The sequence below is a fragment of the Mandrillus leucophaeus genome, unplaced genomic scaffold (genome assembly GCF_000951045.1).
Source record: "Mandrillus leucophaeus isolate KB7577 unplaced genomic scaffold, Mleu.le_1.0 Scaffold1579, whole genome shotgun sequence".
Lineage (NCBI taxonomy): Eukaryota > Metazoa > Chordata > Mammalia > Primates > Cercopithecidae > Mandrillus > Mandrillus leucophaeus.
Window position 1 is genome coordinate 102,608 of NW_012101564.1, and position 14,953 is coordinate 117,560.

At 38.9% G+C, this 14,953-nt stretch overlaps 1 protein-coding gene across 1 annotated transcript in view; it reads right to left on the reverse strand.

The window, feature by feature from the left end:
* Positions 1-325: 325 nt before the first annotated feature.
* Positions 326-14,953, reverse strand: part of MARCH5 (membrane-associated ring finger (C3HC4) 5) — a 54,054-nt gene continuing 39,426 nt past the window's right edge. The window contains exons 3-6 of the mRNA XM_011975608.1: positions 13,129-13,259; positions 4,740-4,923; positions 4,433-4,599; positions 326-3,191 (exon numbers count right to left, since the gene is read on the reverse strand). Of these exons, the coding sequence (XP_011830998.1) occupies positions 3,075-3,191; positions 4,433-4,599; positions 4,740-4,923; positions 13,129-13,259 (599 nt within the window). The 3' untranslated portion in view covers positions 326-3,074. The remainder of the gene's footprint in view (positions 3,192-4,432; positions 4,600-4,739; positions 4,924-13,128; positions 13,260-14,953) is intronic.

A 14,953-nucleotide genomic window follows, 5' to 3' on the forward strand; every position in this document is an offset into this window, starting at 1 on the left:
TTAATATCTCAGAAGCAGTTTGTGTTCCCAACTCACTAGAATACACTTTAAGATATCACGGCATGAGACCAACCATAGATCTTGTCTAGTTGCTTAATTACACTCAGTGCAAGAGATCTTGAGGGTGGGTGAGCGCGGATATAGTTTAGTCATTAGAACATACTTAGAATATAGGCTAGCCTGTTTGCAAAATTAGGACAAATTCCTCCATACAGTTTTTAAAAAATTCAGATTACTTTTACTTATATAAACTAGTATCTCGATAACTGTGATTAAAAAAATTATGTATGTACAGAATGTTTTGAGATTTAAAAGTACACCTAGAGAACATAAAAATTCTTTATTTAACCTAATCCAGCCAGTATTGAGATAGTTTGCTATATTAAAAACAAGACGTTTAAAAAAAAATTACAGCAAAGTTAGCAAGGCAGTGACTAATTAAGTCACTAAGTTTAATTTTATATTCTTCACAGTCATTTCATAATCATGTAATGATAAACAATATTTTCAGCCACTTTGGAGATAAGTTAACTTTTGAAAAGAATTCTATTAGTCATCATTGAATTTTATAAAAGAGGTTTAAAACATTAAAGTTTCTAGAAATAACACAGTAAAGAAATATGAAAATAAACTGGAAAATAAAATATACCCACCCATCCCAAAAATCTACATCATCTCTTTCATTTGTCCCCTAATGACTTTCTTTTACCTCTTCATTTACTTTTTCTAGAGTGCAAACAGATTACTTAGCAATTAAGAAACAACTACTGCTCTGTAGGGGTGATTTTGAGCCTAAAGTGCTGCTGTTCCTTTAATCTCTCAGTTAATTCTAGAAATAGTCTTCTGAGATAAACATTACTTGCATTTCAAAGATTAAGAAAACTGCAGTTGAGAGAAAGTCAAATCCTTTAGCCAAAATCATACATACAGTTATTGAAAACTGAACTATGATTTGAACCCAGGTCTATTCAACTTTAAGTCTGCCTGTGCTCTTTTGTTGCTTCATGGTCAGGCAAATCACCTTCCTGGAAAGACTGGCACGTGGTGTTTCTTGAGCTAATAATAATAAGGCTCTTTAGGTTTAAAAGTGTTCAATTCTAGGGCTAGAGGCCACTCTGGTCCTCAGGCACTTGCAGTTCCCTCCCCACAACCCTAAAAAAACCCTCCCTCCTGCCCCAAAAGGATTAGAGTTGTTCCCCGCCCTTCATGAACCCTAATACCTATTAACCCAAGCAGCTACTCCCTGTCAAGGGCATTAAAGTAGTAAATGGGGAACTGTGTTTGCATAACTTTAGTAAAAGCTGTCTAAAAACTATTCTATATAACAAAATTATGCAAGATATGCCAATTTAATATATCTTTTCACATTGAAAATGAAAGAAAAGCCAATATATTTTATAATTACAGCCTATAATCTTTTAAAATACATAATCATAGATTTTATATTTCCCCTTCAGAACTGTAGTTGTGCTCTTAAGAAGGCTCACTGTTAGTCAGATCTTCTCTTCATCTCCAAATAATAAAAATTTGAACGTTCAACAGTCATTCAAATAAACATCATATAACTCAAAATTAAGACATTCATACTATAGAAACCAGTCTTTAATTACTAAAGTTAACATATATTATTGCAAACTAACATAGCTCAATCTATATTTGCTACACTCCTAAAGTGGCCACTTATCAGTAAGGGGAAGCATTTATTATTGTCATGCATTACTGTGAACAAGAAAATAAATAGGGTTTTGGAAATATCTCTTAAAAATTTAATTTTAATTAACAAAAATAACCATTCAGGTTGCTGAACATTAAAATGGCCCATCTAATGAAAATGGCTTAAATAATTGCTTTTAAAAATGAATACAAAACTAAACAGTGATTAAGGTGCTAGCCTCATCAATATGACAATTAAAATCTAAAAACATTAGTGTTGGTTTTCTATAATAAACTTAAGCCAAAAACAATGACTTCAATATTTACTTAAGACTTCTTGTTTTCATACTTTTCTCCTCATTAATATAAAAACAAAGAGCTCAAGGCCTCACCTTGGTTTATTCACTGCTGGTTTTCTATGTGCTGAAACTAGATTATCAACTCTGTAAGAGCTTGGACCAAGCCTGTCTTGTTCACCACTATATCCTATAGCACTCTGCACAGTGCCTGGCAAATAGGAGGTGATCAGCGAATATCTCAATAACCGAATCAATGAAAGAGGAGAGTAAAATAACTTTATTTTTATTTTTGCAAATCATTCTCTGCTCAAACTACTATAAACTGGCAGCTGTAATTTCTAGAAATATGGGTTGAAAAAACTCCCAGAGATGGAAGGACCTGATGAAACACTGAAATACACACACACACACGCGCACGTGCACACATAGACTGCATGAGTCAAAATTACTTCATGAAGTATGAGATGTCAACATTATGCAAATAAAATTTAATAGTGAAAAAGTGATCTGGAAGCCCTGTGAATTTTTACCCTACACATTTTGGAGGACATCATATGGGTTAAAGAAAACACCACAAAATCTCATTTATTCAGATAATCATTTGAATCTTTACATACATTTTTGGTTATTTATAACTAATTTAATTTACATTTCCTCATATTAACATGTCCTCTTATTTAGTATGTAATCAAATTATGTCAGTGAGAAAAATCCTCATAGTACCTTAATTGAGTTGCTGATTCTGAGAAAACACTAAACATGAACATGTACAAAAGAGGCATTTGAATAAAACAGCATGTGCATTTTTTTAATATTTGCACAGTTTGATCTTTGCATTTCTGTCTGGAGAAAATATGAACAAAACCCAGGTTCACCATGCTAAGATAATGGTTCACATGACTGCCATAAAAGTAGTACATACAAACAATGAAAACAAATCACATCCTTAGGTTCTGTGATTACCGAGATGATTTCCCCTGCCCTAAGTGCTTTATTATATTTCTTAAAAAATATAGGAGCAGCAGCTTATCACAAGTCTCCACAAGAGCATTAATGATGGAATCAAAACAACACAACAGATTCATAAGGATGAGAGAACTGCAGAACAACCAGAAGTCAGTTTTATGCTTCTTCTTGTTCTGGATAATTCAGAATTTTGCGGTGTGCCTGTCGTAAATATTGCTGCTGTTTGAAGTAAACTTTAAATGCTCCTTTTATGGCAACAAAAGCAATTCCACCCTAAAATAAAGAGGAAAATTACCTTTTTATAATGCAGATTTAGAGAAACATAATAATAACAGCAATTTTATTTCACAAAAGACATAGGCTTTGATGCTAAACTAATTCAGATGACTGCAAATGAAACAGTTGTCCTTTTCTACCAGAAGATGAGATAGGGAGAGAGACAGACTATACGCTGTTACTACAGGTAACAGAGGACAGAGATGCCTTCTCCATTATCCTTTCTGACTAGTCTTTCTTCCATGTAGTTTTACATATACTCTGATATACAAAGAAGAATGCTAGGGCACTATGTGCAGACTGCCACTGTTGGGAGCAAGAAAGGCCAAAGGGATCATGATCAACTCAGCATTCCACTGGAGGCTATATAACCAAACAGCAAACTGTTTATCGTGAATGCAGGATGTGAGCAAACCTCACCAAAGTGTTTGCTGAGGGCCATCACTCCCTGGCGCAGGGTTCCTTGAAGTCATCTACTGGGAAATCTAGTGCCTATTGTTCGAAGGATGCAGTCTTGCAAGCCTGCTGTGAACCAAACTGCTGACTGACAATTACCCAACAATCATCCCTGCTTCTCCTATCTCTTTTGCCTCATACGGAGGCTGTGTAAATTTCTGGGCCCTTGTCCACTAGAGGCAAGGTGCCCCCGACCCCTTCTTCCAAATATACTCTCTTGTCTTTGTCTTTTATTCCCACGTTTGCCCCCTTTGTTCAGTCCCCCAAGGTCCGTGCAGGTTACATGCCACCAGAGGGGAGAAGTGGAAATAACAATAATAGCAAACAACATGAGTGCTTACTATATGCTAGTACTTATACAATCCTCACAATAATCCTGATTACCATCATTACCATCACCATACTACAGGAACAAAAAGTCCAGACATTTGATTTAGATTTCACAGCAAGACAATTTCTGTGATGGGATTTGAACCAGGTGATCTGATTGTAAAGCAAAAGCTCTGCACTGTAATCCCACTGGCAAGAGGGGCAGGTGTAATGATTCACACATATGCCATGCGAGAAAGCACCTACAACATAGTTCCAAAAGGCCAGAACTGCTGCAGTGGTTTCTCCTCTTTTTATTTCCACTCAAGCTATTGAATGATAGTGAGGCTCAAATAGAGGCTTAATGCGTAGGAGCCACAGACTGAATATTTATACAGTTCCCCACCTTTTAAAAACAAATACACTTTATTCTCTTTTGCAAGGTAATATAAGTAATATTAAAGCCATCTTACCAAGATTGTCCTTTGTAAATTAGAGTTAACACTACTGAACATCAATTTACCAACTATTGTCGCAATAGTAGGAAAGACAAGGGCTCCACACAAGATTCGAGTAGCAGAGACATGATCTGCTAAAGGATTAGCCTCTGCTGGAATTCGAGGAACAGGACAACCAATCCCTAGAGAAAAAAATGTAGTGCATTAGTGCTAATAAATCAGAAGAGTTAGAGTATCTTCAAACATGGCTAAAAAAGCATGTTATGGTTCTTCTATAAGATCAATTTGGTATGCACTTTACAACCACAGTTCAGGGCCTTACCTGGAAATATACTATTTAAAATTTGAAGTTTATTCGAGTATTTGCGCCACAGTCTAAGCACATAGTCCTCCCAGCGAATCATCTTGCCTAATATCAGCATGACAGGAATAGTAGGAAGTCCAATTAAAAGGAATAAAGGATCAGCTCTCTCCATAACATCCAGACCTTCTTTATGACCTACAACCTGTGAAACAGATAGCATATGTTAGAATTACTTCTTTTTCAAATGAGGGGTTGCATGTTAAGCTCTATTTTTTTTTAATAGAAAATGTAAGCATTTCAAAAGAATACACAGAAATAAAAAGTTTAAAAGATAAGCTGGAAAGCTATCAGTCCTGATTTATTTATAAGAAATGTCTCATTCAAGGGAAAAACAAAGTTCTCAAGCCATTTCATACCACACAGGAATAAAAAAGCTTTTAAAATGGCTGACCCAGACTGATTACATTACAATAGAGGGGTGGGGACCCCTGATTGTTGCTTCTATTCCTTTATTTGATTTGGTTAGACTGGGCTATGGAACTGGGATATAATTCTAAGTTCTATTTGTCTTCCAGCAAAACAATTGTTTTCCTGATCTTCCTTCTAGGAGATTAAGCATAGCCAGCCAAGAGGTAGGACTGGCCTTCAAGAGATGGCCTGAAAGCTCATTTCTCTTTGGCTCTTTCTCCTTACTTAGTGGTGTGTAAGATAGGGTGTGATGTCTCTGGCTGGCTAGGTGTTTACCCTACAGACCTAATCCTCCTTAAGTGCACTTTCAAGGTCTAGAATTGAGGGACTGTAGTAGGAGGTCCAGTTTTGGTTACAGATCCCAGGCATTTTTCCCAATCCAGGAACTCTAGGGTACCCTATCTATGGGGGTAATGAAGCTAATATAATCTTTTCCTTACTCTATCCTAGTCTTGGGGCTATTTCTAAATTGGTGTAGATCCCACAAGGCAAGAAATACAAAATTGGCATTTGTGAATTTCTACCTTTTCCCTCTCTCCAAAATCCTTTTCATTTCCACATCAAACTTGGCCTTAAATTTACCTCTTTTTGTTGCTGTTGTTTCTGAAACAGAGTCTCGCTCTGTTGCCCAGGCTGGAGTGCAGTGGTGTGATCTTGGCTCACTGCAACCTCCAGCTCCTGGATTCAAGCGATTCTTCTGCCTTAGCCTCCCGAGTAGCTGGGATTGCAAGGGCATGCCACCATGCCCGGCTAATTTTTGTATTTTTAGTAGAGATGAGGTTTTACCATCTTGGCCAGGTTGGTCTCGAACTCCTGACCTCAGGTGATATGCCCGCCTTGGCCTCCCAAAGTGCTGGGATTACAGGCGTGAGCCACCACGCCTGGCCAAAAATGTTTTATAAAAGTGTGTAGAGAGGACCAAATTTGAGCTATGGATATAGTCCAAATTTCTACTTGGTTAATTTATCTAACTAAGATGTAATATTAAAGGGCAGGAAGCTAGCCTCTTCCTAATGGTCAATAATGTCATCGAATTTGATATTCTTCTGTGTCTCCAGGTAGAACTTAACAACTTCCTATCTTGCATGTGGAAGGTGATCCTTTTGAGTTGCCCTTTTAAAATGAAATGGTCTGGTGTATGATATTTCATAAGCCCCAATTCCATAATGGTAGCCCAGATTGTTTTACCTATAATGATTTCCCAGGAAATTATCTATCTATCTATCTGTCTATGATGGAGTTTTGGTCTTGGCACAATCTTGGCTCACTGCAACCTCCACCTCCCAAGTTCAAGAGATTCTTCTGCCTCAACCTCCCGAGTAAATAGGATTACAGGCGCGTGCCACCACACCTAGCTAATTTTTCGTATTTTTAGTAAAAACGGGGTTTCACCGCGTTAGCCAGGTTGGTCTTGAATTCCTGACCTCAGGTGATCTGCCTGCCTTGGCCCCTCAAAGTGCTGGGATTATAGGCCTGAACCACTGTGCCCAGCCAGGAAATTCCTTTAAAGAAAAAAAAAGACAGGGTCTTGCTATGTTTCCCAGGTTGGCTTTGTACTCCCAGGCTCAAGCAATCTTCCCACCTCACCCTCCTGAGTAGCTGGAACTACACATGGGTGCCACCACGTCCGGCTAGGAAATTCTATTTTTATATCATTAAAAATTTCAATATAATGATCACTCTAAAGTTATAACTAGATATGATTAAATATTCTCAAAGTGTTAGCAAATAAATTCAGAATATTTGAAAAAAATCCTTTGTTGGGTTACATATCCTTTTTTTGGGTTTAGAAATATAAAGGAGAGTGAATATTCAGGTATAGACTAGAGCAAGAGGAAGTTTGTTCCTCATGGGTAGCAGCAAAAACCTTATAAGGTATTTAAGAATAAGGAAACAAAAAGGAAGTGGGGTTGGGCACTGTGACTCACAGTTGTAATCCTAGCACTTTGGGAGGCTGAGGCAGGCGGATCACCTGAGGTCAGGAGTTCGAGGCCAGCCTGGCCAACATGGTGAAACCCCGTTTCTATTAAAAATACAAGCCAGACATGGTGGTGGGCGCCTGTAATCCCAACTACTCGGGAGGCTGAAGCAGCAGAATCGCTTGAACCCAAGAGGTGGAGGTTGCAGTGAGCCGAGATTGCACCAGCCTGAGCAATAAGAGTGAAACTCCATCTCAAAAAAAAAAAAAAAAGGAAATAGGGCAAAGAGTGAGTAAAGGCCCAGTATTTCACTTGTTACAACTAAAGTGAAGAGAGATGGCCTGTGCTCAAGCAAGTTAGAAGTGGGATGAGGCTCATCATTCACACATGCATTCATTCATTCAACTGAATACTGACTTTGTGCTGGGGCTGAAATGGCAGGTTAAACAGATGTCTTCTAGAAGTGAGAGAAAATCAAACCAAACACGTGTGCAAATATATATACTGTGAAGAAATAAGGTAGTATAACACCTTCAGTACACCACCTGCTAAAATAATCATACTCGGGGGCAATAAATGAAAGGTGAATAAGCAATGGGCCTGATTCAATTTTGGCCAATACAAAGTCAGTGAACCTGTGTGTAATCACATACATCCTGCTTTCTTGTCCTAAGATTTAAAAACATTATTTTTAAGACTTCAATTTTGGGGTGAGATCCAGGAATTATATCGAATGTCTAAGAATTTGTTATCTAGGTATAAAATAAAGGCCTGGCTGGGCACAGTGGCTCACGCCTGTAATCCAAGCGCTGAGGAGGCTGAGGTAGGTGGGTAGCTTGAGTTCAGGAGTTTGAGACTGGCCTGGGAAACATGATGAAACCCTATCTCTACAAAAAATACAAAAATTAGCAGGACATGATGGCATGTGAATGTAGTCCCAGTTGCACAGGAGGCTGAGGTGGGAGGATCACCTGAGCCCAGGGAGTTCAAGGATGCAGTGAGCCATGACTGTGCCACTGCATTCCAGCCTGGGTAACAGAGTGAGACCCTGTCTCAAAAAAAAAAAAAAAAAAAAAAGAAGAAAAAAAAAGAAAGAAAGAAGGAAAGAAAGAAAAACAAAAGACCTATAGAATTGCAGGTTTAGAGAAAAATGTTTTTTGTTTTTGTTTTTCCCGCAGAAGGGCTAAAAGCTAGATCTTCGTATCTAGGTAGGCCTGCAGTTCATTGCTGCTGAAAGGCTAAGAGTTTTAATTAAGGTCTGAGATTTTAAAGTACTACTAGAATCCTACATTAATTAATTAACTAGAGGCAGAGTCTTGCTCTGTCGCCCAGGCTGGAGTGCAGTGGAGCAATCTTGGCTCACTACAACCTCTGCCTCCCAGGTTCAAGCGATTCTCACGCCTCAGCATCCGGAGTAGCTGGGAGTACAGCCACTATGCCTAATTTTTTCTTTGTATTTTTGGTAGAGACGGGGTTTCACCACATTGGCCAGGCTGGTCTCCAACTCCTGGCCTCAAGGGTTCTGCCCGCCTCAGCTTCCCAAAGTGCTGGGATTACAGGCATGAGCTATGGCACCTGGCCAGAATCCTAATGAGAGGATGAAACAGTGATGAAATAATAGGGTTTTTAAACTCAGAATTAAGGATAAGTACTGTAAGTAAGAATGGGCAATGCTAATGGGGGTTCTCTTTACACTAGAGGCAAAAGTGGGAACTAGGCTAAATATTAAGTTTCCACTGTTCCAGGATAAAATGTTCCAGTTGCCTCTGGGACCAGGCTTCACTTAAGGAGCCAAGGGACAGAAGTCCTAATGCTTCTTCTCTGCTATGTGGCACTGGACATGTAAACTCTCTAAACCAGTAAACTAGGAATACTTTATAATAATAATAATCTACATCATAAAATTGTTGCAAGGATTAAATGCATCAGTGCTAGGTGTTCAATCCAGTGCTGGGAAAAAAAAATTATTGTGTTGTCTTTTCAATAAAAATGCAAGAGGAAGGTCCTATTCAAGTTCCCCACAACTTAGAAGTATTGATTCTACCACAGGTCCATGGAGAAGGAAAGAAAATAAACGGGAAAAGAACAGTGATCTGATTCCTTAATTTGGTTTACTTGTACTGCAGGGTTGTTAAGGAACCAGAGAAAAACAATTAAGTGTTAAAAGGCAAACTCTAAATACTACTGATGGTGTACAGGGGCACGTTCTCTATCATATGTGCTCAGGAAAGTAAAAGTCATCTTCCCAATACTCTTAAATCACACAACACTACCTACCTACTGTCATAGCTAGTCTCATTTCTGGGCTTAAAAAAAAAATCTTTTCAAGTGAGACAGTACATGTGAAGGTTATTTCTAAATAGTAACACATAATATATGTGTAGTATAGTTTTTGCTTCCTTGCTTATTTCATTCTACCGATTCAAATTATTTCCTTTAAGGGTTAGTTCAAGACTTTTCTCATAATTTCAAATCAAATGATCTTTCACTTTTACTAAATAAAAATATTGTTTATATAGTCTTCTGTCCTCTTACTACATTTATTTATCTAACCTGTAACTGTTCTCCAGTGGTGTCATTTATGAACGTCTTGTCTTGGACCATATACCTTGATGCTGGGGATCAGAGTTTTCAATTTATTTGTGTTTTAACAAGTACCACCTTAATAAGTGTCCCATTAATTACCAATATTATTTTAACATTGTGTCAGCCTAAAAGCCTTTCTTAAAAAAAAAGCCATCTCACTTCTTATGGTCAATAAAGTCTTAAGAAAATTACTCAATCTCATTTGCAAAAAATATATATCTATATAATGTATTTGTGCATTAAATAATGTATAATCTCCTCTAAGTTTCTATGTCTTTTTCAGTCTTAGGAAATCATCCTGCTCCTCCCTCCTCAGGTGACATACTAATACTCATTATTTGAACTGGTCACATAAAAAACATAAAGACTGCCAGGTGCAGTGGCTCACACCTGTAATCCCAGCACTTCAGGAGGCAGAGGCGGCAAATCATATAAGGTCAGGAGTTCGAGACCAGCCTGACCAATATGGTGAAACCCCATCTCTACTAAAAAGACAAAATTAGCTGGGCATGGTGGCGCATGCCCGGATCCCAGCTACTCGGGAGGCTGAGGCAGGAGAATCGCTTGAACCTGGAAGGCAGAGGTTGTGGTGAGCTGAGATCATGCCACTGCACTCTAGCCCGGGCAAGAGCGAAACTCCGTCTCAAACAGAAAAACAAAAAACAAAAAACAAAACCACAAAGATTTATGAAACCCTTTAATGTGTTAGTTTCTGTGTAGATGCTGTAACAGGGAATATAGAAGCATAAAATGGACTCTGCTTTCAAGGAAATTACCTCCTAACAGGAAAAATAAGGCCTAAAAACAAGAAAAGTTAAACAGATAATCTATATAAGAAATGTCACTTCATCAGGGCAGGATTAGCTGCCATTTGAAGAATAAAAATGTCAAGAATGTGGAGGAAGAAGGAATCACAGCAGGCAGGAGTTGCCTGTAAGTTCTGTGGAGGAAAGTTAGCTAAGCCTGGAAGGAGGGTTTAGATTTGAATAAGTATACAGAAGACTAGAAGGGCAGGTATTAGGTTGGGAGGATGACATAAGCCAAAGGACAGAGGTAAAAAACTAAACAACATAAGGATGGGTTGGAGGAGACAGCCAACAGGCCTTAAAGCAGAATGAAGTACAATTACGGAGTACCCTGCATATCAAATCAGGCTAAAGTTCAAGTCAGTGGTTCTCAAAGTTTATTCACTACACTCATGTCAAACGATGTTTCACTGTGATTCATTTCAGTAACTGTATCCACATTTTTGGGATGTCATCATTATTTTATAAGGAAGTCTCATAATACTCTGTCTCATCATGACCATTAATGGAGCAAGTTATAAAGATTTGACCCTGGCATAGATACATATGCAGCTCCTGGAATATTAGGTAAAATTCCATGCATTCCTTTTTTGTTCATGTGAATTCTAATTTATATTAAAGAAAAGCAAATTATATCATCTACAAACCTGTGTTCACTACTACAGAGTTCCTTAGGAAACACTTAACCAATCTAGATGCTGCTCTTGAAGACTACTACTTAAGATAATGTTGATGTTAAGATGGAGAGTAAGATTTTGACGGTACTATTTTAAGAGGATTCATTTGGAAGGATGGACTGATAGAAGAACATGAAGTCAGATAAACCAAGAAGCTTCTTCAGCCATCCAGGTATGATGAAGTGACAAGAAGTCAGGTGGTAAAGACTGTGGAAAAGAAGCCACAGATGCAAGACATATCAAAATGGAAAAACTGCTTGGCTATTCAGTGGACTGAATAGAGGGCTACAAAATAGGAAGACTAGGCCAGGTGTGGAGGCTCATGCTTGTGATCCCAGCACTTTGGGAAGCTGAGGTGGGAGGATCACTTGAGGCCAGGAGGTTGAGACCAGTCTGTACAACATACCAAGACCCCATCTCTACAAAAAATAAAAAATTAGCTGGGCATAGTGGTGTGTGTCCGTAGTCCCAGCTACTTGGGAGGTTGAGGCATGAGGATCATTTGAGCCCAGGAGTAAGGCTGAAGTGAGCCTTGATTGCGCCACTGTACTCCAGCCGTGGTGACAGAGTAAGACTTTGTTTTGCGGGGGGGCGGTTTGTGGAGAGTATTGAGGCGGGTGAAGAGTCAAACGTAATTCTAAACATGTAGGATGGGCTGGGTGCAGTGGCTCACAACTGTAACTCCAGCACTTTGGGACACTTTCGGAGGCTGAGGCGGGAGGATCACTGGAGCCCAGGAGTTTGAGACCAGCCTTGGCTACATAGTGAGACCCCTCCCACCATCCTTCAAAAAAAGTAGCTTGGCGTGGTGGCACACACCCATAGTTCCAGCTACTAGGGAAGCTAAGGTGGACAGATCACTGAACCCAGGAAGTTGAGGCTGCAGTGAGCCATGATTGTGCCACTCCATGCCAATCTGGGCTACATATAGCAAGACCCTGTCTCAAAAAAAAAAAAAAAAAAAAAAAAAGATGTAAACTATAGATGGGAAAATAGAAACAGAAACAGAGGAATGATGATGGAGAATAAATTTAGGTTCCAAATGGAAGAAATGACAAGTTTGATTTCAATAATTTTGAGTATGAAGTCACAAGAGATCATTGCAGCACTGGATTTGAGAAAAGAACAGGACAAAAGACTTGAACACAAAAAGAACTAAGCTGATAGCTGGAAATCTTTAAGAAGAAGGTATAAAAAGAAGAGTCAAGGGTTTGGGACTAAATTTTGAAATTTATGTCTCTCTAATCTTCAGCAGCAGTTATTGATTGTAGTGCTGTTTTTCTTTTCTTTTTAAAATTTTTATTTTTGACTACTTATCCAAGTTCTGTGTAGCACTGTTTTTTTTTTTTGAGACGGAGTCTCATTCTGTCGCCTAGGCTGGAGTGCAGTGGCGTGATCTTGGCTCACTGCAACCTCTGCCTCCCGGATTCAAGCGATTCTCCTGCCTCAGCCTCCCGAGTAGCTGGGATTGCAGGCATGCATCACTATGCCTGCTTAATTTTTGTATTTTTAGTAGAGATGGGGTTTTACCATGTTTGCCAGGCTGGTCTCGAACTCCTGACCTCAGGTGATCCGCCTGCCTTGGCCTCCCAAAGTGCTGGGATTGCAAGCTATGCAGCACTGTTTTTATAGCAAAACACTGAACTAACTAAACGTCTAACCACAAGAGACAGGTTGGTTAGTAAATCGCTGTAATTCTATAGATAGAATGTTATGCAGATTTCTGCATACTTATATGAAATGATCTCCAAGATTCACTATGAAAAAAGGGAGATACAGCTATAATATACTCCTTTTTGGGTAAAGAAAAAGTAGGAGAAATAACATATTTAGAAACAACATGAGAATGTTATTTCTTATTCAAAATAATACACTTTTAAATGTCTAACAAAAAAACGTTTTAATAGATCTTCACACCAAGTAATATCACTATATAGGTAAAATAGTGAACCTGCATCACTGTCACTGCTCCATAAGTCACAGCTGTCCAATAGATAGAGCCGACCATTATTCCTGCTGCAGCAAATGGACAGGCTTTTGAGATCAGTCTATCTGCAAGATCCAAGACGTAAACCACTGGACCTATAACACAAAGAAAAGAAGTAAAGGTTCAACACAGGGTGGACTTTTAAAATGACTAGTTTGATATTTTCTATAGATCTAAAATACTTTCCCCTCAAAAAGAGACAGGGTCTCACTTTGTCACCCAGATTATAGTGCAGTGGCATGATTATAGCTCACTATAGCCTCGAACTTCTGGGTTCAAGTGATCCTCTTGCCTTGGTCTCCCAAAATGTTGGGATTACAGGCATGAGCCACTACACTCAGCCTAAAATACTTTCATGAAGTTGGACGTTTTGATGCTTTAGAAATAACTGTTATAAATTTGATGGGAACCCAGACTAGAATAGTTTAGAATTTCTCAGTCATTTGCACGAATAGCTAAATATTACTTCATAAATTCTCGCAAACGGCCTCCTCAAATTTTTATCTTTATTACTGAACCTAAAATTACAGTCTCAAATATAGTTGCTTCTTATAAAGGAAATAGTCCTTTCACTTTCATCTCTTAATCATACTGGCCACGGTAGAGTGAAATGGTCATTTCAGCTTGCTTTTCCCATCAAATTCCTGGCAACAATTAGATTCTCTCGTATTTGGTAAGAATATCATTTCTCTGACTTCACTCACTGTATACCTTGATATAGCACATAAAGGTAACCAGGGCCATTTTCTTGTGTTTATATAAAGCCAATTTATCTCTCTTTGATTTTCAATATGCTGTATTTAATTGAATATTATTCTCTAACAAATTTCTTTTTACGATTATGAAGTCAGTTTTTATAGCATTCCAACAGCTGTATGTGCCAATTGTGCTTCTATTATTGTATGCTTACTCTGAAATCTGATTACTACTTCCTTCTGGAAGTTATTTGGAAAAGCAGCATTTGGAGGTATTCTGACTGCCACTAAGCCCAATATAATTTAGCTCCAGAATTTTCCAGAAGAATGGAAGGGTCTCAGCCCTGATTTAAAAGCCAAATATAACTGAATATCTACGTTTATTTATTTATTATTTTTATTTTTTTTTGAGATGGAGTCTCACTCTGTCCCCCAGGCTGGAGTGCAATGGTGCAATCTTGGCTCACCACAACCTCCACCTCTTGGGTTCAAGCGGTTTTCCTGCCTCAGCGTCCTGAGTAGCTGGGATTACAGGCGTCTGCCACCATGCCTGGCTAATTTTTGTATTTTTAGTACAGACGGGGTTTCACCATGTTGGTCAGGCTGGTCTTGAACTCTTGACCTCAGGTGATCCACCCGCCTCAGCCTCCCAAAGTGCTGGGATTACAGGTGTGAGCCATCGCACCCGGCCAGCTATTTATTTTTGAGACGGAATCTCACTGTGTCACCCAGCCTCGGATACAATGGCAGGATCTCGGCTCACTGCACCCTCCGCCTCCTGGGCTCAAGTGATCCTTCTGCCTCAGCCTCCCAGGTAGCTGGGATTACAGGCATGCACCACCATGGCCAACTAATTTTTGTATTTTTAGTAGAGATGGGGTTTCACCCTGTTGGCCAGGTTGGTCTCGAATTCCTGACCTCAGGTGATCCATCCATCTCAGCCTCCCAAAGTGCTGGGATTACAGGCATGAGCCACTGCATCCGGCCCTAAGTTTATTTTTTCAATTTAATTTTTAATTGTTATTTTTTTGAGACAGATTTTTGCTCTGTTGCCCAGGCTGGAGAGCAGTGGTGCAATCTCAGCTCACTGCAAC